The sequence below is a fragment of the Strix uralensis genome, chromosome Z (assembly GCF_047716275.1).
Source record: "Strix uralensis isolate ZFMK-TIS-50842 chromosome Z, bStrUra1, whole genome shotgun sequence".
In the NCBI taxonomy this organism is placed as follows: Eukaryota; Metazoa; Chordata; class Aves; order Strigiformes; family Strigidae; genus Strix; species Strix uralensis.
Genome location: NC_134012.1, coordinates 31,213,200 through 31,240,446, shown reverse-complemented (window position 1 = coordinate 31,240,446; position 27,247 = coordinate 31,213,200). Strand labels below are relative to the sequence as shown.

General features: G+C 34.3%; 1 protein-coding gene across 21 annotated transcripts in view; it reads right to left on the bottom strand.

The window, feature by feature from the left end:
* KDM4C (lysine demethylase 4C) overlaps positions 1-27,247 on the bottom strand; it is a 275,507-nt gene that overhangs the window by 167,408 nt on the left and 80,852 nt on the right. Inside the window, exon 9 of one of the 21 annotated variants that reach the window (XM_074857271.1) lies at positions 5,686-6,932. The exons of the other annotated variants lie outside the window; for them this stretch is intronic. Within the exon in view, the coding sequence (XP_074713372.1) occupies positions 6,654-6,932 (279 nt within the window). The 3' untranslated portion in view covers positions 5,686-6,653. Of the gene's footprint in view, positions 1-5,685; positions 6,933-27,247 lie in introns of those variants that run through there. 21 annotated transcript variants of the gene reach the window in all.

Below are 27,247 nucleotides of genomic sequence, written 5' to 3'. Positions count from 1 at the left end.
CACTGTACACTTAAAATACTATTTTCCTTGTCAAACTGGGGGAGGAAACAAGCATTTGTAGCAATAGCATTTTTTGTTAAAATCCAGTTCTCATTTATCTATTCAACTCCATACAGCAATACACTTTTTTTTCCAACAACTAAGATACCAAAGTGATTTTTTTTAAATGGTTTGATAAATATACAAATCTATTTGCAGCCAAAGAATAGAATAAACATTTTAGAACAATGGAGGGATTGAATAAATACTGCAAATACTGCTTTTGGTATTGAAAGTAAATAATTGCATTAATCCATTGGTAAGGTAAGAGCAGAGACTAATCCAGTCTGCAATATTTTAATTACAACATTTTCAGTGTAAGTAAAGAAATAATTCATATTACATTCAGTATTACTTAATAAGCAAAAACTAAGAAATAAACAGAGGAGTGAAGGTCACCAAATTAAGCTGACAAATCCAATTCTTTTCTTTCAGTGAAAAAGAGGTTTTTAATATACTTCATAATAAATATGCATTCACCCCTCAAAAATTGCTGAATTGAAGAGAAAGGACTAAAACCACAGCTTGAGATACTTAACAAAGGAAAGTTGTTCAGGCTTTTTTAAACTTACATTGAATTTAAAGATGCCAATCAATCCTCTTTACTAAAAGAACAGAAGGCTGTTCTCTGGTGGTACAAAAAATAGGGCATATTCAACCTTTTCATAATGTATTCCTTAACTTTGCTGGTACTCCAGTTTAAATCAGGCCGGAGTTTGATACAGTCTATCTAGCTGTTCTTCACTAATTCCGAAAGGCTATCCTCTGCAACTTGTCCTCCTTAACATGGGAACAGATACAGTTAGGGTTGAGATTTTCTTTCTGTGCTTAACTCATAGTTTTAGCTCATTTCTTGTATCCTACAATGTCTATCTTTTCATCTTTGTAACTGACATACAAGGGTAGCTGGCAATGTTTTGCTTTATCTCATCTGAGATAATTTACCCAAGCTGACTAACATGAGGTAACAGAAGAACATTAATCACAATTTGCAATTTTATCAAGTTTTTCTGCCAAAAAGAAAAACCCTGATATACAATCATTGGGAGATCTTGTTGAGTTTTAGTAAGTAAAAGAAAACATGAGATGAATTCAAGCAAAAATGTATTTGAAATTCTTAAAACAAAGGGCAGAAATAACAGAATCTGATAAATCTCCTACGAATTAGGAGCATTCTGTCTTAGAGACATCTCATATAGAACTGGGAAGTTTTACAAACTTTGCCACCAACTTAGTCTATAATCATTTTCCAAAACCATAACTTCCCACAAACACTATACAGAAATTTTACAACTTACACAGATCTCAGAAAACTGCAGCAAGATTCTGGTCATGGGGTGGGGGGAGTGTGGCAAAGAAAGGAAGGGAAGGGAAAGCTTAGTGGTAGTCCAAGACACTAAAGATAACGTAACATTTGTAAGGGAGTCTTGTAGAATACCTAAACTACTATGGCAACCCTTCGTCAGAAGATCACTAGTGGTGTGAATACTTAAAAACCTTTACCTGCTATCAACGTCACAAATTTCTCATGTAGAATTTTCAGTGAAAGTACATGCGCATATATGCACAGGTTTTCCAAATTCCACACACCTTCCTGGTTCCCTAATTCTTAATCTCTTGGAAAGAAATTTTTGAAGGACAAATAAATCCACACCTATTTACCAGGTCACACATAGAGAGAATGTGTTGTTACTTGATCTGCTTGAGTAAAGGTGTCACACAGAAGTGGCTTGCACACAGGAGTAGTAAACAATATTGCAGTTGGATTCTGCATTGAGAAATATTTGTCAGTGACGTGCTGGGTACTACACAAGGTCTCCAAAATACTTAATAATGGATATTTCATTATCAGATAGCCTTCCAGTAAGAAAATGTTTCTCTAAAAGGTAATGTAAATCATCTTTTAGGCAGCAGAAGTATACCCTCTCTTGTATCACTCTGCCTGGACAGAGAGAACAAAGGAGTAACATTCTCCTTAAAAGAATGTCTTGAAAGGCTTCTGATATTATGGCTCAATCTTCTCTTTTTCAGACTAATCAAACCAAATTATTTCATTAATTGTGTAATTCTTGATGCCTACTACTCCCTTCTACTACTCTCTCTTTTCATATTAATACTTACTGATGTGTTCTAGACAAATTGGAAAGAGTTCTCCAAAGTGAGGCTTCATCAGCTTCAGGTGAAATAGCCAACTCCCACATTTTCCATAACACTGTTGTTAATGCAAGATGTTAGGAATTCAGCAGAAAGGTGAAAATTTTCACTACTCAATATCAGCAATAGGGGTAACCAGAGGAGAATTTGTGTTAAGTTCTAAATTATCTTTAAAAAATGCAATATGTTTAATACCAGCTGTGTACAATAAACACAAAAATCAGTGTATTTTAGAAAATGTCAGAAAATGTCAAACTTTCAATTGCATATTGTCACAATAAAGCAGCTGCTGTAGTAAAAATATTATTTTGAGCCTAAGCTTGCAATAGCAAATAGATATGATAGTTTTTTACACACAAAAGTATTTCCCTTATTTTTTTCAATTTTCTTACTATTTCAAAAGTACAACTAGTGCTACCCAATTTAGAATATTTTCTTCACTAAAAAAAAAAAGCATGCTGCTGACAATACCATTATTTGAACACAAGAGAAAAAATTAGTAGTAAATACTATACTGAATTAGCTAACCTTCCTATCACAAAGGATCCTCATCAGCATTCTTTGAGAAACTCACAATTTGTGAATGCTCAAAAACTAGGGAACTCCCACTCCTTTGTCCCAGAAAATTCTATTCAGTTTTTCTCACTTTTCCTCAGGAAAATTATGGCAGCTCAAAATTACCTTGGCAGCCAATGCCAAAGTCTCACCACTATCTTCACTACTTAACAGTTGAAGCTATTGTAGCAACTACAGTAGGGAGTCTGCTACAGGCATTCTCCTTCATCTAATCTCCAAACCCATTAGCTCCTGCAGTACCAGAACCTGGCAAAGTCCCTCCAACTCACCTGTTGTCAGAAAAGAGAAAAATTAGTTCTTAAAGTAATGCCTAAACCCCATCCTCTTCCCTTATGACCCTACCGTGGGAAGGAGATCACCTAATTCCTGAACAGAAATCAAAGAGCAGATCAGAAAAGCTGAGCAAATTATGTTATTTTGGGGAACAATGGTTCAGCTACCACTACAAAAAACACAATGTCTTCAGATACCATGTAAATCTAATGGTATTAGACCTACAGCTCAGTTTCACCTGTAATGCAACAAGGCAAGGAGCCACACTACTGATAAATGTAAAGGGATACCTGGTATATCCTAATTTTAAATGTTTCCTTTGCTACCAAAAGAATACTCTTCTAGTAGAGTTACTTTCCGTAAATGTAATTTAGGCATATTTTGCTTATAATGAAGCCTACTTTATCTTCTAATCATAGCAATTAGTCTCCATCATAATTTGCTTACAAATCCAATAAATTCCTGTGTCCTTATAATAAAGCTTATGCAAGATCATTTGGCATTCTGTGTAGTAAGACGCAAAAGTATATTCTTTGCATATTATAACATTAAACAGTTAAGTGGAAAAATAACCAGATAATTATGAAATTTTATGCAGGTAAATATAAACTAGTGCTAATGCAATGGCACAGATTCTACTCTGTGCTTGAAAGATTCAGAGCAAATCAGGACATTAGGTGGCTTCCAATTATCGCTATTTCCTATGCATTTCCCTTTCTCTAGCTGGAGGCCAGCTGCAGAATAATAAAAAATACTGTATCCTTCAGGCTGTTTTTCTTGTTGTTACAACACTGCTTCAGAGAGCTGTTCACTGATAGGAACCTCCAAAATGGAGATTCTCTGGTCCCTTACCACACTTGTCTTACTGAGGGTGAAACACAGGATCATGAGTCTACTGCAGTGGCCCCACATCATCTAAGGATTCTTTTATGTAAAAAATTTTCAACTGGTGAAGTCTCCTAGGCCTCCTTCTAACATGGGAAAGTGGGATGAAACACAGGAGTTTCAGGATATGATCCATTATCTTAATTTTAATGATGGATATATCATAAAAATGTGGATATAGTATTATATCACCAGATTCTATCAACTTTTCCAACTAAAAACTCAGATAATTTTGGGGAAAAAAAGATTTTATCTAAAAGCAGTTTTCAAAACTAAGGAAAACAAAGAAAGCTTGGGAACAGTTACTACGATGGTATGATTTTATCTACAGACACGTTCAGAGAAAGGAAATTCAAAACTGGTTAGAGAGAACTTAAGAATATATATTTTCTGCAGCTTTCCTTGTTGCATCATTCAAACTCTTAAAAGCTTTGTTGTCTGTCACCAATATATATTACATCCTTTAAAGCTAAATCTTCAGGATTGACTCCAGCAGCCTAGCAGCTTAAGGATACCACTAACACTGAAACATCAGCTACTTCTGGTGCTACTCAAGCCTATGGGATCTGACAGAAATTTAGATGCTGCAATGTTCACTGAATAGAGGGGAAAAAAAAACATTCTGAACTTCTAGGTACGAATCACAAGACTACTCAAAACTATTCACATTTAATAGTTTTATTTTTAAAAATATATTTTTAAAACTGTACCATTTTAACTACTGTTTTCAAGTAAGTGTGTGAACAAGTCCAAGATATTAAACACCTTCCAAGATGCAGTTCAACTTCAATAACTAGTTTAAATTACTTTCAAAGTAGTTTAGTTTTAGTAGCTTATAAAGCAGCTTGTGTAAGCTTAAAGACAACCATTTGGTTTTCAGATCACACTGCTGGAACATTCAACATTGATGTATAAGACTGTTAGGGAAAGAACATTAAAATGCAATTAAGAGTTTGATCCTGTTAAATTCTCAGCAACTCCAGAAGTGCTGAATGCCTTCATGCTCCTTTCTTGGTGTACCGGCACATCTGAGCTCAGATTGTTAATACAGACACATAAATTTCCAGACCACTTCCCCAAGACCCATGTATTTTCACAAGTTCTACATGAACACTGAGGAAAGCATGTTTTGAAAGGACAACATAAAGACAGCAAAGTCTTAGTATTTCATTAGATTAGCTGATGCACTGAAACAGACTAGGTTTTTAGCTTGTTTTGGGGTGGGGGAAGGATGTTGCTCTCTACTTTAATTCAAATAAACCTGTCATTACACATGACAATGTCATAAAAACTCACACATAATGACTGGCAGGATGCAATTTAAATGATCTTGTTTGACTGTCTTCCCTCAGATATTTAAATGAATCCCTTGTAATATAAAAGTTGCATAAATAAATGCAGTAGAAAAAAAACAATGTATCCATTCCATTTATATACCAGAAAGCAACAAAAAAAAATCTCTACTTAATGCACTGTGTGTGAATAGTAACATTTCTGTCATTAAATATTACCACGTGGCACTGAACTTCTCTTTGAATAATAAACATGAAATTACATTTGCTTTAATAATTTTCTTCAACAAATCTCTAACTTTTAGTAGATAAAAGTGCATTTTGTAAGAGCATTTGAAGACATTTAAAAGAATGTTACAGCTATATTTTAGAATGGTAACATTAAAATAAGGTAAAAGTAAGATTGCCTGGCAGCCACTTTAAAGACTGTTTGACAATAACAAATAAACCAAATTCGCAGTCAGTAGAACATATACCACTTTATTATCCACAAACAACACAATGACAAGACCTAGCCCTACTACTATCATTATAAACTGCACTACAACATTCAAAAATGGTGAAATAGGTTAAACATTGTTTGGCAGTTATGTAGTAACAGATGTGAGTCTAAAGAAGTATCCTACACTGTTAATCACTGTTAATCAGAAAAGCTCAAAAATCCCCAAAGCCCCTTTGTTTTGTAGTGCTGACCTTCTCGCTGCTATGATGATTTAGAGTGCAGAACTACAAAAGATGTAAGCACACTTACTTCTCAAAGAAAGACAATGTAGTCTTTAAGATTGAAGTTAATTTATATGAGTCTAATTTCTACACAGGAAAAATGTTTTATCAATATAGATGCAAGTTCCAAACACAGTCACACCACTGTATCTCAGGTTAATGTAATAACAAAATCCATAAAATACAAAAATCTGCAGTTAATGAAAATCTGATGTTCTGAACACTAAAAAATTCAGAGAAGACATTTTCTCCCCACATATATTATGCCAATATCTTGAATGAAAGATTCCATTATAATGCTTGCTTTAAAGAAACTGTCACAAGAGAACAGTTTTCCCAAGTTTTAACATGGTTAAGTGTTCTGTATTGTGAGCCAATCCTTACCCTTTTAGGAGAAGAAACCAAATATGAACCCTGGAACTGAAAATAATATTCCATGGAGCTCTGACATCCAGAAAAGACACTGAAGTTACTTGGAATGCTAGAAAGGCCTTCTACAATCTCCAAATTCAAGAGAACAGCATGGGGAGTGCTCACAAAATAAGGGCAAGAAATACAAGCACCTATGGGTGCATGGCTATTCATCATCTCCCTAGAGGCCAGAGAAGGGGATGCCTTCCCAGTGCATTTCTCTATAACATAATCATCCTCCTCTTGACTTGACATATGCTTTTGAAGTCAAAGGACAGAAGCATGCTTTAACTTCGCCTTTCAGCCTTTCACATGCTGTGTTAAAATTAAAAATTTCCAATAGCAAAGAGGAGAACAAGGGGACAGCTTTGACCACTCTTGCCTTGGGAGGAAGGAAATAGCACTGTCAGGCACCAACTGCGGTCGTGTCTCAATAGAGGACAGCTGATGTTTCAATAAAGTAGAGGTAATCTTGCTGAAATCTCGATTCCCTTCCTTCCAGGTCTGTTCTATTCTGAAACAATCTCGGTATTTAAACAGCCTAAATCCTTGAGAGGAAAGAGAAGAATACCTGGAGACCTGTAAACAAAAATATACAACATGGAGTTCAAGGTCTACTATGCAAACATGAAAGCAAGTTTCTAATCCTCTCCTTTTTGTGATTCTGCTCTGGAAAATAGAAACATTTTACACCACATTTCTTCAGGAAGTGCAGAACTGTAGAAAGTGCAAACACTCTAGAAGGTCACCTAGTTGAGAGTGGTAATCAAAACAGCAAAATAATGGAGCCATAATTCAAATAGATTAAAAATACAGAGTCAAGTGTGTTCTAAGAACTAAATAAAAAGTTTAAAAAGCTTGCTCCTTTCTTAGCTGTAGGAAATGTATCTGTAAACTTTTTAGAACTCACTATTTAGAAACAGATAAAGTCTGCCTGAGCTAAGCATCTGACCTAGAAATGATTTTCAGAAGTAAACCCCAGCTGAGCTACTGTGTTTACAATCACGATTACGATTGTCTCATTTTCTAAAAGCAAACATAGCCATAGAGTATAAATTTGTCTCCAGTGGGTGTAAGTCCCAACACAGACCGAAGAAATCCTTTCTTACCCAGACAGTTCTCATATCTCATAATGAGTCCTATCACACAGTGGAGTAATTAGGAGTTGATTTTATATAGGAGAACAGCACTGGGGTTTACACATGGCACAGGTATAAGGCATCCATAATGAAACACGGCAAGAGAAAAGCTAGGGGGGAAAAAAAGATTACGTACAGCCTTTATCTCAGACTACAGCGGGCTTGTTTTTTAATACCATTAATTTACTGAATCTATTTTAAATTACCCGGCATAAAAATTTTCTATTTATGCACAGAAATTGTATTTCCTGTGAATACGATACACTATTTTATTGACTATATTCATGTTATACTATGTATCTTTTTATTTCAGAGATGTAGATTAATATATATAATACAAAACTCTAGTGATTAAACACAAGACAGAAAAAAAGTGTCAGAAAATAGAATTTTTATAGCACACCTCTAAAATTACCCAGCGTAAAAAAATTTTTTAAGTTTAGAGTTTTGCTTGTTCTCAGGGAAGCTCACATGGCAAAAGACTTTTATATACTGTTGATTTCCTAGAACAGAGACATCAGTAACAGAACAATACCCAAGTACAGAGTGTGTAAGAATATAAAAAGGTGCAGTTCAATCATACGCAGGAAAGTCACACAATTGGAGCATTTAAAAATGTTCTAGCGAAAAACTGATGTCACTTTTCAACATTAGTATGCAAGTAATACCATATTTCCCTGAAAGCCGCTACTGAAAAACAACATTGCAACTTTTAATTTCATACAGCCTATCCGATGTTATTTCTGTATACTTCAAAATCTGCTTTGCTGAATGCCCAAAAGCACCCTCTCCCTACCTGCTCATAGTCCCGAAACGGTTTCAGCTTTTGTTTTAATTAGTTTTCTTTTTAAAAATGTTAAAAACCAAAAGTCCTGTCTTGTTAGACGAGACCTAAGAATCATATCACTTGCACTGAGTACCTGATTTACTAACCAAAGATGCTGCAAGAACAGTTTTTGCAGTCGTCTTTCTTGTGATTCTCAGAAACAGATTTGACACATTATTGATACCATGAACATAATGTATATCCTCATAATCATTTGCAGCAGGAGGAAAACAATGCTCAGGAATCCTGCTTTATAAGATGATACTCATAAGCAAAAGAAAAATTTCAGAAGTTCTTTTAATATTTCACTATAAAAGATTATAAACTCACTTTTAAAGCATAGTAGTTTTTCAATACCATACAGCCTGTACAGTGAAAGTTTAATGATATCAGGAACTTCTGCTTACTCTACTTTCTTGAAGGGCTTACTTATCACAACATATATTTGTATGTGCTTTTACCCATCTTGGTTTAATATTCCCACAAGACTCTGAAATTAAAATACTAAACTAATAATTTACTATCAATTCACCTATCTGGTTATTTAATACATTTACTTACTAATTATTTTCACTGACATTTAACTATGTGATACTTTATTACAGGACAAAGGACTTACATATTCATATTTTAAACTACACAATTTTAATTCATAGATCTTTGGTTAGCTGATCACTATCTTTTCATTCTCAGTCACAATCCTCTGTCTTCGTGTAATAGAGTTGTGTGATAACTGCTACTGAAAATGTCAGACACATTCACAAGACAGATGTTTTTAATATAATCAGGAATTTCACAAAACCAAGCACTGTATTTTTATAAATATTTGTTATTTGCATCTTTATTTCAGAATTGATTATTTAATTCACATCCTTATTTTTGACGAGCGAATATTTTTAAAGATTTTTTTTTTAGGTTAAGTCATTATTTTTTTAATGACTACTGAAGTTACAAGGTGATTCTGTCAATGTCATTTTAAATTGATCAGTGGAGCTGATTAGAAAAAAAGGGACTTGCTATATATAAAGATACTAAATTGCCTAAATATATTATCTTGCCATACAATTTGAAGGCTATTTTTAATTTATGTAGAAAAACATATTTTTCTGGTACCTCCAACATTGAGATCCATCCTCTGATATTAAAATTAAGTAAACATTAAGCTTTTTTAAAAATCACAGCTGTAAACAGGCTTTTTATAGGTAGTCACCACTCAAAATTAAACCCTGTCTCTGATGTTATCTTAAAGATATCCTGTGTAGATATTACAACACCCTCCCACATTTCCAGCGACTAACAAATGTGATGCTTCTGATGTCAGCATACGGACATCACAGGCATGTCTTGGATTTTTAATACAATTCAGACACAAACTTAGTAGAGGCAGAGACAGTGAAATGACTCAGATGTCATTAAAATATTGCTGTTTGCAGAGTTGTGTACTGAGAGAAAGCAATAAATACTTCAGTCATAAACAAAAATGCAATTATAAACATAAATACATGCAACCAAATACAAGTCTTTCACCCTCAGGCACCTTAATAAGGTCAATGTCTGTTATTCACACAGCAATTTGACAAACTAAAGGAAATAGCTCATTCATATTTTATAAGTACACTAATAGACAGCTTTATTAAAAGATACCATTTCTTTAAAGAATCTTGCAAGTTTCCTTGACATGTTTTAGGAGATATATTTGTCTTATATTATAAACCATGATTATGTCTCACTTCCTAGGTCTGAGTATATATTTATGCAATTGTCACTTCCTTATTTAATGTTCAATCTTCCATTCTGGACACAGCATTGAGCTAAACAGAGGCAATAGTACACTGTTATGCATGCAGTGCAAATGACAGCATGAGTGTATAAAGGCACCAGACAAAATGACAGATGAGGATTTAAAAGAATGGTGTATGTGGAGCAAGTCATAACAAATAGAGCAGCTGTAAATCCAAAGAAAAACCCCGATGAAGCAAGAAATAGGCAGGTGTTGAGTGGAGTGCTGACTGCATCCAGGCCATGCCACAGCTAAGGCAACAGCACAGAAGCAGCAATGGGACCATGGAACTTAACCTGGCCTGAGCATAGAGTCTGCAGATACCACAGAGAATCCATACCAGCCAAGGAGAAAATGAAATCTGTGATGAAAACCCAAAAGTCACTGTTCTCTTGTCTACCATATCTCAACAACTAATCCTAGTCGGGCTGTTGGGACACCTCAAGAAAGATGAGTATTTCAGTGTGAGAGAATGAGTGCAACAAAGTGAGTGAGTGAAATCTACAAAGAAATGCATATGAATAAAACCAATTCTGTTTAAAATTTTTAAAAATCACCTTCCACTCCTACAGAGTCTTGCACTGAGCTTTTCTATCATGAGAAAGATTATGAAATACAATTACTTAACATCTACTTTTCCTGTCAGCACTGGAAATTATCATCTGAGCAGAGTAGGACATTTGACATTTGGCATATCCAGTCCATTTCTGGGTTTTCAGTTTTGCTGGATTCTGTTTTGAATAACATGTCAGCAAAGTCTAGTCTAATTCATCTCTCAGCTCAAGTGATATTTTCACCTAGGCTTACCAAAAAGAATCACAACATGTAAAGAAAAGCACCAATTTTGTTCTGGGCTTGAAGCACCACTAAACTTGTTTTGTAGACAAAGCAAAAATCAGCTAAAGGACTTGTGTTTCAAATTTAGTCTTTCACTCCTCAAACTACTAGAGGGGAGAAGGTGCCCCAGAAAGTGTAATTAGTCACAGCAATTGTGCACTGGGGATGCAAGACTGTTTGAAACAAACTCCTTTGAGGTATACAGCTCTCAACACTACTGTAACTGGCTCCAAAGGGAGTAGCATCTTAACACTGTTTGAAAAGGTCTTACCACAGTCTTAATAGGAAGGATTTTTATAAGTGGGGGGGAGAATATTGTAGAAGTTTAGGACCCACCAGGATTATGGGAACTTCCACAAAGAGCAAAATAGCTGATCAGTGTAGCATAACAAGACCTCTTTGAAACTACTGCAGAAAGTTCAAGGAAAATGATATAGGTACATCATTCTGACAGAATCCAATATAAGGATCCTGATAAGAATTTGTATTATTTTTAAAAGACTCAGGAAGAAATGTAATCTGAAGAAAGTTTGAATTTTCACTACTTTTACTGATTATTTTTCTTTATATTGCTCAGATTTTTAACGTAACTATTTTCTACTGCTTCAAGGTTTCCATTTCCAACAAAGCATCTATGGTCTACTTGTTGACAACACTACATGTATTTCATAGAACTACTCCTCAAGATTTACATTAAACTAAATGGCTGCATACTTTCAGACACTGACAGAAACAACAGCACAGCAGAAGAGGACAAAGCTACCTGGACAGAACACAGAATTGGAAGGGATGGAAGAGCGCAGCAGGCAGAGAAGCATGCTGCTTCGCAAGAGAGTTATAAAAGCCAGGAGGGGGAACCAGATGGAAAAGAGATTTTGGATAAGAGCAGAGAGAGGTAGAAAAATCTGCATTGGAGGAACAAACAGGGAGGGAAATAAGAAAAGACCTCTGAAAACCAGGTACTGGGAGTTAGGGTTGAGAGAGATGTGGGTGAGGAAGGAGACCTGGGTGGGTGAAGCAGGATGGATGACAGCACACACACAGAGGAGGCCAGCGACAGACTGGTCTGTAACCATTGGAATATTGTATCCTCAAGACGTCAGAAAAGAACATCCAGAATCTACATTCCTCTTTCACCAGAAAAAAGACTTAATCCAAAGGCAGAGTTTATGCCTCATCCCTTCTGCTATTAATACTGAGTGAAACCTGCAATAGCTACCAACCACTGTGCTAGCTCTAAAAGATACATACTGACAATGTAAAAGTCCAAGCCCTGCTCTAAATCACAAGAAAATTTCCAATTCTGTTTTTTTTAAATACATTTGAATCCTTAAAGGAAGTATTAAGAAAATAAAAGTTGCAAAGTCAAGAATTCTCACAGAGGACAGATATGACCTTGGACAGAAAAAGAATTTTGTAACTGCTAGTGTTGCATGTCTTTGCAGACACTTAAAGATTTAAAGAGAGTGCAGCAAAGAACACTCTAAGGGAAAAGGCACACCTACCAGAAGAAACTGATTGTCTCCTTTACTCAGTCATGGAGTTTCTATGTGATGGCAGGCTAACCACAAAATCCAATTTTTCATGAGCAGTAGCCAATAAAATATTGCAAAAGGAAGCTGTAAAAGTCATGAGCTACTATGTCTGCAGTTTAAGTCAGCTAAACTGTAGTTCAAAGAGCTACAACAAAATGCTAAAATTTAAAATGTAAAAAGTCATTGGCATCTCATATTGAACACTTTAATTCAACAAACTATTTCATCCTCTACACCTTTCAAGCTTAAAGTGCCCCAGCTGTAAAACACAGATAATAATATGAGCTAATTCACAGGAGTATTGTGATGTTAAATTAATTTTTATGAAGTTACAGATGCAAAGATGAAAGTATTACCAAAACATCTAGAAGGAATTTTCTTTCTTTTTGGTGCCCGGTTTGAATAATTAACAGTATGTCTACACACTATATGCTCCAATAAAGAAATACTGAGTAAGTTAATCTTTTTAATGAGGTAAGGTCCTGTGGAAAAATATGCATCTGTTCATAAAATTAAAGTTTACATATCAACATAAGAGGGGTGAATAAAGTTGAACTGATCCCTTAGTTTTGACAGACTCATTTCTCAATACTTAATTTTGTAACATCGCTGTTCTTCTACACCCAAGTTTCTTGACCAGTGTAAGAACGACCTAATGACCTACGAAGATGTTAACAGTTCAATTTTAGTCTTCTCTAGACAACAAAAAGTACAGAACATCTTGCTGCTATGCAGACAAGTTAAAATACATGAACTGTCTGAAAATCTTAGGCTGATATTTTACAAGTACCTATCGGTGAAACACTGTGTAAAGGTGCATTTGATTTGTTTTTATCAGTATGATAGGTTCTTCATGAAAAGGCCTACTTACAGAAACAACTGGAATAAGAATTCAAATTAAGTTGCTAATCTCACAGTAAAGCACCTCAACAAAAATGTAATACTAACATCTTATAACTGCTGAACTTGCTACATTTGCCAAAAGAAAGATTTTGACATATCTTCAACACTTTTGAGTAAGTGTATTAACAGTGACGTTTAAAGAAACTTAACCATTGTGTAAACAACCTTTTTTAAAGCCATCTGTAATTACCAAGCTGATTACGGATGTAGTTACAGCTGATTGAAAAGACCTACTGAGTTGACACCAAGCAGTATTTTACCCTATTAAATGATTTCAAGGCATCTTAATTTTAGTGTGTGGTAAAAATAAGGGGTTTTTTTTTTTACATTTCTAACTGCAATTACTCAAATGGAAATGTATGTACATGTAGCATATGGACAGTGAACATCAAGCTCACCAGGATCACTGACCACTGATTAGCACACACACACCATGTGACACCTTCAGGTCATACCAGATTTCCACATACAATTTTGCAGCTCTTGCATGTGAATTTTGACACTTCCTGGAAGATTCTAAGTCTACCTGGATAAAACATTTGAATAGAAAAACAGAATTTAGGAGACACTATGCTAAAGATAACAAATCTACTCAAAGAAAATCTCCAAAGTTGTAGCATCACTAACTCAGAACTGAAGCACCTCAGTCATGTGCAAGAAGAGTTTACACCCACAAACAATACACAAAAGCAACAAGGGAAATCCAGTGAAAGAATTAAAAAAAAAATAAAAATGAAAAAACCCAAACACACCAACCAAAAAACCTCCAAACAAACAAAAAAGAACACACACACACAAAGAAGAAAAACCAAAACGCAAAACCACAAGCCAACACATCTAACTTGGCTGTATTTCTCTGGCATGGTAGAAAGCATGTGACACACTTTCTGGCTCCTGGACAATCAGACAGAGAAGCAAAGTAAATACTGCTCAATCCCTGAGTAAGCTATGACAGAAAGAATAAACTTTCTTCAAAAATCTCAGGAGTTAGGACAGTTTAGGTTCCAGGAGATTCTTCAATCTTAAATTAATCTACAATTCTCTATTACTATTCAATATTTAATGGCAGGACTATCAAAGTAGCAAATAATTCATACATTGAGGAAAAAACTGTGCCAAGCTTTCTTTTTGCTGGAAGATTACACAGGACTACTGCTAGAAATTTTACTATATAGAAGTAGTTTCAAATACGGTCAACTGTGCAGTCCAGACATCATAAAAAGCCCTACCCCCATCCCTATTTTTTAACATCCAACCTTAAAAGCTAACCTTACCAGCTTTACATATCTCATTTAGGTGACTAAACTAAAGATTTTTGTACCTAAATAATCTAAACTGTTCCTCAGAGACCTGCTCTACTGACTCTGTAAAGAACTCAGTATATTAATTCAGGCACTTCCTTTACAAGTATGTCACTAAGAAAGCTTAACTAATTAATGCATTTTCAGTCTCGATTTAACTTTAAAGGAGAGATTTAATATCTTTGCTTCAAATAATTTTTTCCTCATGTTTAAGTATTTTTAGCAGCTGGAATGTGCTAAAATACAGGAACACAGTGATTTAAATATGAATGTACAATCTCAAGTATACATTTTCCTGAAGATTGATTTTTAAAAAGTCCTTATACATCTAAATATGCAGACAGGTATGTACTGGAGTTTCTAGAAGTATACAGGAGCCTAATTCACAAAAGCTCTCCACTGTTACTGGCCAAAAGAAGACTTCAACACCCCATCAATAAATATATTTTCCCATAATACAAGAGACTGCATTTTCTCTGCACAGCAGAAGCCAGTAGCTATTTGAAAGATGACTGTGGATTACCATATCAGAGCTTTATAAGAAGTAAACACTGGTTTCCCTAAGGCACCTAAGAAAGACACACTGATAATGTTAAAAATACCACCAAGAAATTTCTAACAATCACAGGCAGGATGATTTTTCCCATCCTACATGCCCTCAAGCACCTTTTTCTTTAGCACTCTGATGATAACAATAAAACTCCTTTAAAAATGCATAGTGAATTTACTCCTATTATATTTATACAATTTCCATAAAAACTAATGTAACTCCTATGTTCAATACTATTAGCAAGTTACTGCAACAGAAAGCAAAATATTGTAAACAATTATAAACATCAAAAGATCCCTGATTTTAAATTTTCCTTTTCCTTTACACAACATAATATATTTAACAGTGTTAAAGAGAACATATTCTGCCTAGCAGTCTGCTTTTTCTGATTGCATGTATCTCTCAAACAAAATTACAAATTAAGACTGAATATGGAAGTAGTCAGATGCTGCTACTTTTTCATACCTGGAAGTTGTTTCACATGAAGCTGAAAGATCAACAGCACTTTTCCCTACAAAAAATTTAAAAATACTTGCCCATATCTTTCCTAGAACCTGGGAAGACAAACACAGGATATGGATTTCAATATAACAATGTTAAAAGTGAAGTATGAAGCTCTTTTAATACTAAATGTCTTCTGAAGTATTAGTGAACCACTTCACATACATTTTTCACAATTATAACAGCAATTAAATGAAACAAAAATGAATCCACGAAATCTACTATTCTGATCGAACTCACATTAGACTGCATCTCATCCTTTTGGTCAAGTATGGTTGAAACCTTAATTTCCATTCACCATTAATAATTTTATTTGCATTTAGTAAATATTATTCTTGGCCTGATAGAAAGTTAATGTCATCCTTTCCAGAAAAAGACCAAAAAAAGCACATTCACTAAAGACGCACTATACATTCTTTTTATTATCACTATTTAGAGCCCTCCCATTGGATGCATCTGTTAAATCCTTTCTGTTAAATGTAAAATACAGGCATATTACATCCGATGGCTAAGAAATGTAATGCAGGAAAGATGTATTTCCACTTCTCTCATCTCCTCAGCATCACTTTTAATTTTGGTTGCCTTCTAGTACTTTTTCACATCTCCTTTCTTGGTTCCTGTAACATAATTCCTCAAAACAGCATTGATATTACCAGCAGCATGACTAGACCTTGTCACCATCTTTGTGAGTGTTCTTCAAAAACCACCTCATTCAAAAAATTTCTATCAACAAATCAGCAAACATGTTCCCTTTTTTCTACTAGCATAGAGTTCTCTGTGTGGAAATGACAGCTCTTAAAATTGCTCTGTGCAAATTCATACAAGAACATACAAACCCTAAGTTTCACTAGTTGTTTCATGATTCACTGAAGACTGTCTTCCACAAAACCTTTTTACACCAACAAGCCTGCACTAAACAAAGCCAACATATATTCTCAGTACAGAATCACAGACTCACAGAATCATCCAGGTTGGAAAAGACCTCGAAGATCACCTAGTCCAATTAACCTAACACATGTGATACTTAGGATTAAACACTGAGCTCTCAAAAATTAAGTATGGTTCATCTGGTCTTTTTAGTTACTATGCATGGTTTTCGTTACTTGACTTATTTTTTACATGTCAGTAACAGAAAGGCCGTAAGTATTTTCTCACTAGTTTTAACGCTATGTTAAAAAAAAACTTTCCAGTCTTCACTGGAGGTTTATTTAAGTTTAAGAAACTGATTTTTCTCTTCAAGAAATACAAGCAAAACAGTTCAAAATCACTATTTGGATCTAAAATAAATATTAAGCTTTAGTATCTATGATAATAGCTGATTTGGCAAATTTCAAATAGAACCCATATCTTACTGCTTGGAGACAAATAATGATTTTTGAAAGAGTCTTCCTCACAAGCTCCAGACTTTTGACTGACAGACAAAGATAAGAATGAGCAGGGCAAGTAAAGAAGAGAACACAGTGCCAGAATAAAAGAAAAATGCTTTCTAATGTTCACTGAGACATAACATGTTTTCTTACAATCAAAAAGCAGTCACGGAGAGAACAAAAGAGAAAGACTGTCAAAGATGACTACATAATGAAGTTAAACAAGGTCACAGTCTATGCAGTGCAAAAAGCAAAATGGACAGAGAAAAGTATGCAGAATTCCAGCCAAAGCCATTATCACTGCTGCTACTTAAACAGACTGCAAATTTTATTAAGCATTTATTAAAATTGAAGTTTGCATGCATATAATCACTTATGCCATAAAAAGATATAGAATAAAATAAAAATCCCAACCTCCTCTCACACAAGTACGTCCTTTTAAAGGACAGATTCTTCCCAGACAACTTTGCCTCTTGTCATTTTACCTGTATTTCCCGCATTTTTCTCATCTTTTTTCCCCTAACTTTTCCTTCTATGGTTTTCCAATTCTTATTCTCTTTTTCTGTTCTTTTATTTCTTTCTACTGCTACTGAAGGTATGTTGCAAAGAAGAGAACGCACATAATGCTTCAGCAACTTCGTGCAACAAATAGGGCTCTGGGTACAGCAGCATATGACAATTTGAGTATAATGTTTCCGCTGTGTGCTATTTCTCAACCACAAAACAAATTTACACACACACTGTCAAACTGGGTGGACACTTTAGAAGACGAACTATGTATTCATACAACTACCAGATTGGCTGAAAACAGCATTCCTTCAGTCACAGATACATACCCCCAGATTCTGTACTGAGCATCTATCACCTATTGCTGAGTATGGTCACTCACCACTAGCATACAAGCAGTCAGCTCTTTTCTCCATGCTGATCTTCACCAGGCTACAGCCCCAGAAAAGCACACTTTTTTTAAACCACAGCAGCTCATGCTTATAGGCTTAGCCTAGCAAAAACCCACAATGAAGCTCTCACAGGCTCACATTGCATACAAAAGTGATGGAAAGACTCTTATTTCCAACATCATACAACCAGTGTAAGACCCACCAGAACTTAAAGCAAAGATGACAACAATGTGTGGAAATCAGACAGGACATGTAAACCAAGCTAAGCTAAATTAATTAATTAAATGGCTATGCCAAAGTAACACATAATATTGCTTTTATTCAGTATTTCTGCTCTTCTTGTAAGGGCATCAGAAGTTTATGAATACACTTGGTATGAGCTGTGCCATGGGCATTATTTGCCTTACTCAAAAAAGAGAAAAAGTGCTTTCAGTTGGTTCAGACACAAAGTAGCTTAAACCACCGACCTTTTTTTCCCCCGCTTTGAGAGCTTGCACTGACATTTGACATGTTTAGAGACCGGGTGTTTTCTAACTGAAACAATATAGTTTCCATAACCTAAACAGTGAAAAAACCCACCATCATGAGCTTTCTTCATTTTTAATATGCAAAGGCTAAAACTTATGTGTATACAAGCTAATTCTAATCTACATTGCAAAGCATTATACTGTGGTTTACAGAGTCTTGGTAGCAAATTTTAGTGTCATTTATAAGATTACAAAAAACGTGCTATCTCAAAATCATTCCCAAGTAGAATAATCTACCATGGTTATTCTATTTCAGAGAAATTCTAAAATAAAACACATAATAGCTCAAGACACAAATCATACAGAACTGACTGAACTCTAGCATGATTTCCTTATATCGTAAAGATTTCCCACATAAATTTTATCTAAATACCAAGAATTAAAACTAAAAACAGTATGCTCACACACAGCACCAAGCCAAATTATCCACTTTCCACATATATGCATACAATGGTTTATATTAAAATTCATAGAATATGTACTCAAAATATCCAGATGTTTTCATTGCCAGAATCATGACACCCCACCCCTCAAAAAAGAACTGAAAAGAAAGAATAAACATGAGAAGCCAGAAGTGTGACAAACTATGGCAATAATCAGTAGCCAATGTTATTGTTTCACTTTGGAAGAAATCAAGAACCTGGTTCATCTAGCTACCATGTACTTTTATTTTCCCATGAAGTACTTTGCTATTGGTCATCAGTTGACATCTCCATTTCACATCAGTTTGAATGATATTTTGTTCCAAAACATCACAAATAAACACATTTATAAAATTCATTTTTCATCCGAAGCATGGCTCATTTTTAGTTTGAAATCAGTTATTTTGTAACATTTACTTGTTACCTATTCATAATTTAGAGATTTTTCCACACCTGTTACTATTCCAATTACCAGCTGGCATAGCTCAGCAAGTAACAATTTCCAAATCGATTAAATATGCTGACTAGAATACCAATTTTCAAATCTATTCCCACTTAGAATTTTATTATATTAATTACAATTATCAAAGTAAAATTAGGATTCATCTATTATTTTGTTTTATATTACAATTTTGAAATGATTACATGATTATTTTAGAAAGTGTCATGCATTAGACAAGGTTTAAATTTTTTAAAATGTAAAACATTTTCATTTACTATCTTTAGTTTTCAGAACTCCATTATAAATCTCAAACTGATTTTTATTCTTATGTCATACTCCTAGAATCAGTATTTCAGAAATGTTCCTCTTTTTATCTTTATGCTCATTATTTCATTTCACTTCACACCCTTGAAAACTTCAGTGCATTTTATGCACAGAATTATTATATTTTTATGCACACTTATATTTCCAATGCTAATCCTGTTAGTTATTTAAGATCAGGAATATGAAATTCAGATTGCTAAAAGAAAAATAATCAAGAGTATTATTTTCCTCTTATAAGACACATGGTCTTACCTGTTCTATAGCTATATGCAGTTGCTTAAATGAAGAACAACACAATGTCTTTCATAACAAGAAAAGTTACTGATGCAAATCATTATTTCACATGAAATTTAAAGATGAAGAGCAAATCATCAACACCATTCTTCTGCAGCTTGGGGCATGGACTGTAGGAATAACTATATTCCCAGATTGATTTCTGCAAGCGATCAACATTTTGATTTGGAGCGTGAGGAAAAAGTTTAAAACTGCTTGGCATACAGTTTTCCTTGAAATGTATGTGGAAGATCTTATATTCTCATAAGCATCTTCGTTTGTTTTTAAAATATCTTACCTCCAGCAAGACTGTAATCAAATGATACACGTCGTTTCCACCCAGTGAACTATTTCAACCATCATTCACTACTTTATTTTGAATTAAAGAAACAATCAAAGGTACGTAATAGAAATTTGAACCTAAACATGACTGATACATAATAAGGGTCCTATTTAAAAGAAGAAATACAGGATACTAGGATATCTCCTTTTGACTGATCTTAAACATGGCAATGGGTTAAAGGTCATTGCAATGAAATTTTTTTCACAGCCATATTTGTATTCCCTTGCTATAAGAACAGTATTTTAAATTAATATTGAATGAGTTATCAAGACTTATAATACAGCAGTCGGGTTTCAAGGATTGTGAAACTTTGTCCAGATTTTTTTTCCAAAAATTTTTTTGTTTGCTTCTAATAAATTCACTAGTAGGCCTCACCTCTCCTACATATTACATGACAAAATAAAACACCGTCCATTTTCTGCCAAGTACCTGCTTGCTCTGTAAAAGCAATGATTTGATTCAAAAATGCCAAGGAATCCAGCAGTGCTGAGATTACTTCCATTACGACAGCAAAACTGAAGAAAAAAAAGACAAGACATCTGACTATAGCCTCAGAGAACATTCACCAAATAGGATTTCCTTAACATGCTCGAATAGATTCAGGCAGAGAATAGAATTTGATTTAGAAATTAATTATCAGCTGTCACAAAACATGGACATCATTAAAATGAGAAAAAAATGACAAACATGACACAACCTAATCTTTTTTAAGCTTAAGTCTGAAATAATACCAAATAAATAGTCAGCAAACACTTAAATTATGTCAAAAGTTCAAACAGAACATATTTTAAATAGTGGCCTACAGTTAGAAGCATGAAAAAACTCAAGTTCATGTTCACTTTTATCTGGCTACTTCCATCAGCTATCTATACTTTCAGTAACAGACAAAGAAGTTTGAAACACATTAAACAATTGTGTTTTAAGAGACTACAGAAGAAAAATCGATATATAAAACCCATTAAAAAGAAAAAAATCAAAATCCATTGGAAGTCCAACTCTGAAAACTGGTAGGCCAATGATGCTGTTCAACAGGCAGAAACTGTGGTGTAAACACAAACATGAAATCTCACTACAAAAAAAGGTACTGCCTTTTCATGGCTTTTGGAACAGCACATGCCAAATCCATTTAAACTGACTTTGCACAGGACTTCATCCTTGTCCTTATGTGAGGCATGATATTTCATTTAATTTTTAGGAGGCATTTTGTATTACACATCCTTATTCATATCAGAGCACCTTGGTACTGCAGACTGATATGAAACTGGTAATGGACTGCTGTATTCCTCTTATTAATCACCATAATATCCCTTTCTGGGAATCTGTGAAATACAGCATCTACACACCAGACCTGAAACCAGCAAGCAATGACAGTAGAATATAATAGGTATTCAGCAGCAGAAAATATAGCCTTTTGGCAGAGGATCCCCAAGATCAAGGTACTGTAAGAGAACAGATTCTTAAGGCCCAAGCAACCCTTCTTCTCTCTGCAGAAAGTAGGGAAAGGTACTTCCCTCACCCTGGTTCATACAGGCACCTTTTCCCAAACCTTCCCCTTCCCCTCAGCACTGTACAGAGAATTCTACTCTGTTTCAGCTTCCTTTAAGAACAGATTTTATGCAGAATCACTAAAACAGTGAAATCTTCTACAAATGTGCCATACACATAGTATGTCTCAGCTTGCATATACTTTCAGTAAAGTACTAAAGGAGTACTGATGTGCAAATGAATATACTATTTTAAGTGCAAAGAAATGCAAAGCAAGCACAAGAGGAAGCAAGACTGTCAATCATGTGAGAAGGAAATGTTAATTTTGTTAAGATTAATTCCTCCACCAGCTTCATTCAGGGGAAAAATGGGAGTATCATTTGGGATGATAACTAAATGGAGGTTCTCAAGCACCTCACCACATCTAGGAAAGCGTGCATCTCAAAATGTACATTCTATACCTGAGCATGAAGGCACAGCGTACTGAAATTTTTATCTTCTCATTTCAGTGCCCAAGAGCTGATCAAGCTGATCAAGTGATACGTTCAAATTGCAACCAGGTGATAAGAGGCAGGTGTTCAAGGGCTGTCACCTACGTAAGCCATGTTCCTAATGCACAGTCTTTTGTCTTGCATAATCAAGAGAATAAAGTGGATTCAACAGCTCTGAGATCAGACAACTAATGCAGGGTTGATTTAAAATGCCCTCATTACTCCTTTAAAAAAAAAAAAACCTGTTCTCAAGAAAGTCAATTAAAAAATAGGGTATCAGGAGAGGAAAAAAAAGCATTGGGGCAACACAAAAAAAGCAAAAACCAAAACAGCACAGGAACAGAATCCCTGCTATTTTCTTTACTACATGCCAATTCTATAAACAAATATACTGTATCTTGGGAATGAATGGTTTTGCCATAATAATCTATGCCATCTCATCATCATACAGAATAGGAGTAGTAATACTTAATACGTACCTGCAGTATTACCTCAAGTCCCAGAAACCACTACATTGCAATTATTTCTAAATGCAGTTGTCAGGAAAAAAAAACCAAACCAACTAAAACCAAACAAATAAACAAAAACCCACAAAACTCCACACTTGTAGCAGTACTCTTCCTTTCTCATGCACTAAAATTGCATAAATACAAGTTTAATTATGTAAGTAGTTAAATGGAGTTTGAGACAAGTTAAAAACAACAGACAACCATTTCATAGTTAAAATGTAACTAGTTTAAATAGAACTACCTAAGATAAAACATTATGGAAGCACCAGATCAAAATATATTTCTGACAACAAGCTTGTCACATCATTACTCGGATCTGAAAGTAGCTTCTAACAGACAACCGGAGTAAATTGCTACAGATACATCTGTTCATGACTAGTTTACCAACTTCTTTCATGAATCATATTCTCCCATACTCTAAAAAGCCTGTTGCAGAGAGGGAACTCAGGCAATATCTGCTGAAAGCTTACTTAGTCCATTACTACCCAAGAATATCTTCCCTAAATTAATTAGTCACCAATCACCATGTTAAATAAGCACCGTGGATATTTTATATTTTAATGGAAATGTGCCTAATAAAATTCATTATGTCTCAGCTTGACCTACAGTCTTCAAAGTAAAGCTCTTTCCTAATTTGTTCAATATCACATATATAATAATTATGAAACAGTGGTGACATACGTCACATACGACAGTGGTTATTATGAACATCTTAATAACAAGGATACTTTAAATATCAAAATCATTAGAAAAATAAAATCCCCTTTGTCCTAGAACATGGGACAATGCCAAGTGTCTAAAGATGTGATAGTATGACATGTTATATAGTTAGTAGATTTTAAGAAGTTACCATTTCTCTACCAAGACACGGTAAACGTTCACATACCTGTACCTGGATATAGCACTGAGAATGAGAATGGTTTAGCTCTGCAAGTCATCCAGTTTATAATGCTAGCTGCTTCTTTTTCCTCACTTAACCCTGTTATAATGGATAATATAATCACCAAGTGGAGTGAGATGTCTATAAAGCTGTCTTTGTATTCACTCCAATTCATGGTTTTAAAAAAATGAAACAATCTATTTAGCATAAAGGAAATGAAGAGTCTAAGATGCTAGAAAGGCGATTTTTAAACTATTCACCTTATGTACACATTGCTAGTTAAATTTGCATATACATACTATGTTCATTTTGACCATCTAACAATACTATATTTAATAAACCATTTGTGTACGTTGTGACATATAACCATATATCCAGTACTGTATTTGTACCTGAAAGTTCTGATTTTTTTTTAAATAAAAAGCCATAATAATTATTACTTGCATTTATGTTTCCCAGCCTAAGACTTCAATACCTGCTGAAGTTGATTTGAAATTGTTCCCATTTTGCAACTGATAGTGTGAAAGACTGAATGATTTAATCGACGAACCTTATAATTAGTGGCAGATCAACACAATACAAATACCTGTGCAAAAAAATAAATGCAAAAGCTACATTATACTAAATACATGCATTCTTCATGATCTGTTCTGCCATTTTTATCTGCATGCAGTACTCAAAGGAGTTCTACTGCTATTTGCATTTTAAATATTACAATCAAACAGTGGCAAATTAATCTTCCAAACATTTTTCATAACAGAGGAAGACCAGCATTATCCAATGCATTTGAAACAAAGTAGAAAGATGGATGCAACTGCCTAACATCATTCAGCAAGCCAAGGGCAGAGCTGGAGCTCGAACTCAAAATCTTTTAATTCTAGACTCATGTTTTAACACTGGTAAATGCTGCCTGTCCCAGGCTGTTAGTGGGAATTGTATTTATGCTCTGACAGCAGACTCTTTGAATGTGTGATGCCCAAAGGAGAAGATGAAAAAGAAGAAACCATATGTCTGAAGTCCTTCTGAATATGCCTCAAGAGCATCAGAAATAGGAAAGCACATTTAAAAAAAATAAAAATTGCCACACATGAATATCCATTTTAGGATTCCTGATATGTTCTGAAAGAACTAAATGAAAATTTAAATGGCAACATAAAAAAAATCAAAGAACTATCATAACAGATTAGTATTAACATGATGTACACTAAAAGGTTATGGTACACACACTTCCTAAGGACTGTAAAGCATCATTTTACCACCCCAGCCATAAAACAAAACTCTTCTGGTCACAACATACAGAGAGAATGAGTTGTAATGGAGGCCTGAATCTACTTTTTCTTAATCATCACAACACAGTTTCTCACTACACTTAACTTACAACGCACAGTCTGTAAAGTATGACAAGTTCTTCATAAGGGATTTAATTCCACAGTAAAACCAAAACAGATATAAAAAGAAATGACAGAAAGCCTCCAAAACTTTGCATGAGTCTGTCCCAAAAGAAATAAGAAACAAACAAAAAACCAACACTGAAAGGGTGGATGAGCTAATTGCTAAGGGTGCATCAGCTAATCCAGTAAAAAGTAATAGTATGTTTTCCCATCTCGATAAAGTCTGGACATTATCTGTCTGCTTATGAATTTAGAGAACACCTCCCATACAGTACAACTACTATGAAGTTTATATAGCCTTCTGAAAGTGCATAAGAAATACTAATACCACAGCTCATTGCTTTTTCATCATGAGTTCACATATTTTCTCAGTATTTACAAGTAGGTCCTCCTTTAGTTAAAACTAGAAATAAAAAGATCAACAAATTAAATCCTTTCAAGGAAATGTATGAAGTTACATTGCCCTCTTCTGATGAGCAGCTAAAATTGGACATAAAACCAGAGCTCATGCTCCAATAAACACTTTGAATAACGTATGTTACTGAAATTCAAATATTTGTTTTGCTATAATTCCAACACACCCCAAATGTCATTTCTGTTTTTCAAAGAACTGTCAGCAAACACAGCAATGTAAGAGATCTGAAGAGGAGAAAAAATGCAATTTTAGTTTTTTTCTGCTCCAAGAGTTTGCTAATTTCATTTTACTCTAAGACAAGTTTACCTGCATGATCTCACTTTAAATTACTTACCATATGAAAATGTTTGTTCAGTCAAGTTGCATATGTAACACCATTTTTTTCCTTGAAATGAATATGAAATTATATCTTCTTTAGAAAACAATCTACTCCATACTGATGTTCAAAGGCAATTTTTAAAAGGAACTATAAAGGAGAAGTTAGGAAAGAACCTTATGTCCAGTCCATACAGACTGTTTGATGATGAAAATATACTTACACAGATTACAAATCAAACAATATGCTCTTATATAGTCTCCAGATCTCATCTTGGTTAAACATTGGATTTACTTTTATAAAGATTTAAAACATTAGTTAGAAGAAATTCTTGCTGCCTTTTAAAACTGTTCTTTCCAAACACTATAGCATACTGTTGGTAATGCTAATGTGTTATTAACACCTGCTGGAGCCAGAAAGAACTGTGTGAGCCACCTAATCAGCACCTCGTATTAAAAGGGTTTACAAAAAATATATGTCATTTTAGCTTTGTCTTTGTCTAGATTAATATTTTCAATACAACTACTTCAAATAAACAGCAGCAGTGCAGATACAGTTGAACATACTTTGAAAGGCTCAACTAGATCAAATTATAGCCTAAATTCACTTCCAGCCTTTTAACTTCTTGGTCCTACCTGTGCTAAAACACAAATGCTTTACCTTAACTGCAGTTTTATGATGTGTTAATTGAATCACACTAGGTAATTTCATCTCATATCACATATTTAAACTCCAATGTATATAGGCCTCCAATTTCCTTATACTCTTAGAATATCATTAGCAGCACTCATAGTATAATAATGTCACCTTGGAAATAAGGCAGTATGTTGTCCCAGTACACAAACAATGATCTTGCATTTTTTCAATAGGAGGTATTCATAATGCCTTTTTGGTTTTTTTAAACTACAAAAGAGTTCAGGCCTGAGAGAAAATGGGCAAATAAAAGGAAACAGTACCTATGATGTATTCCAAATAAAAAGGAGTTGTGCTCATCTTAACACAAAGTTTTCTTCATTCTTTCTGTTTTAAAAACCACTTTCAAGAAAACTCAACAAGTTTAAGACAACGGAAAGGAGAACACTCTTTAAATTGTGATTTTTTTTTTTTTAAATGTGATTTTCTGTAATTTTTGTCTTGCCCACACATGTGTTAATTTAACCACATATATTTTATTTACAATACTCATACATACTGCAAGGTAACAAGAAGAACTATTTGAAAAAGAAAGAAAGAATAGGAACCATGACAAAATACTAGTAGAACTTGGACTTTTGTAAGTAGCAAATAGTTAATTAACTAACCTGTATCGGTGACATGATTAAACAGCAATATTCAGCTGTCAAAAAGAGACCTGTCAAAGCTGTAAACAGAAATAGGAGTAAACCAGCAACTGGTATAAGACAAGAAAGGTACTGCCACACAAGTGGAACACCTTTTT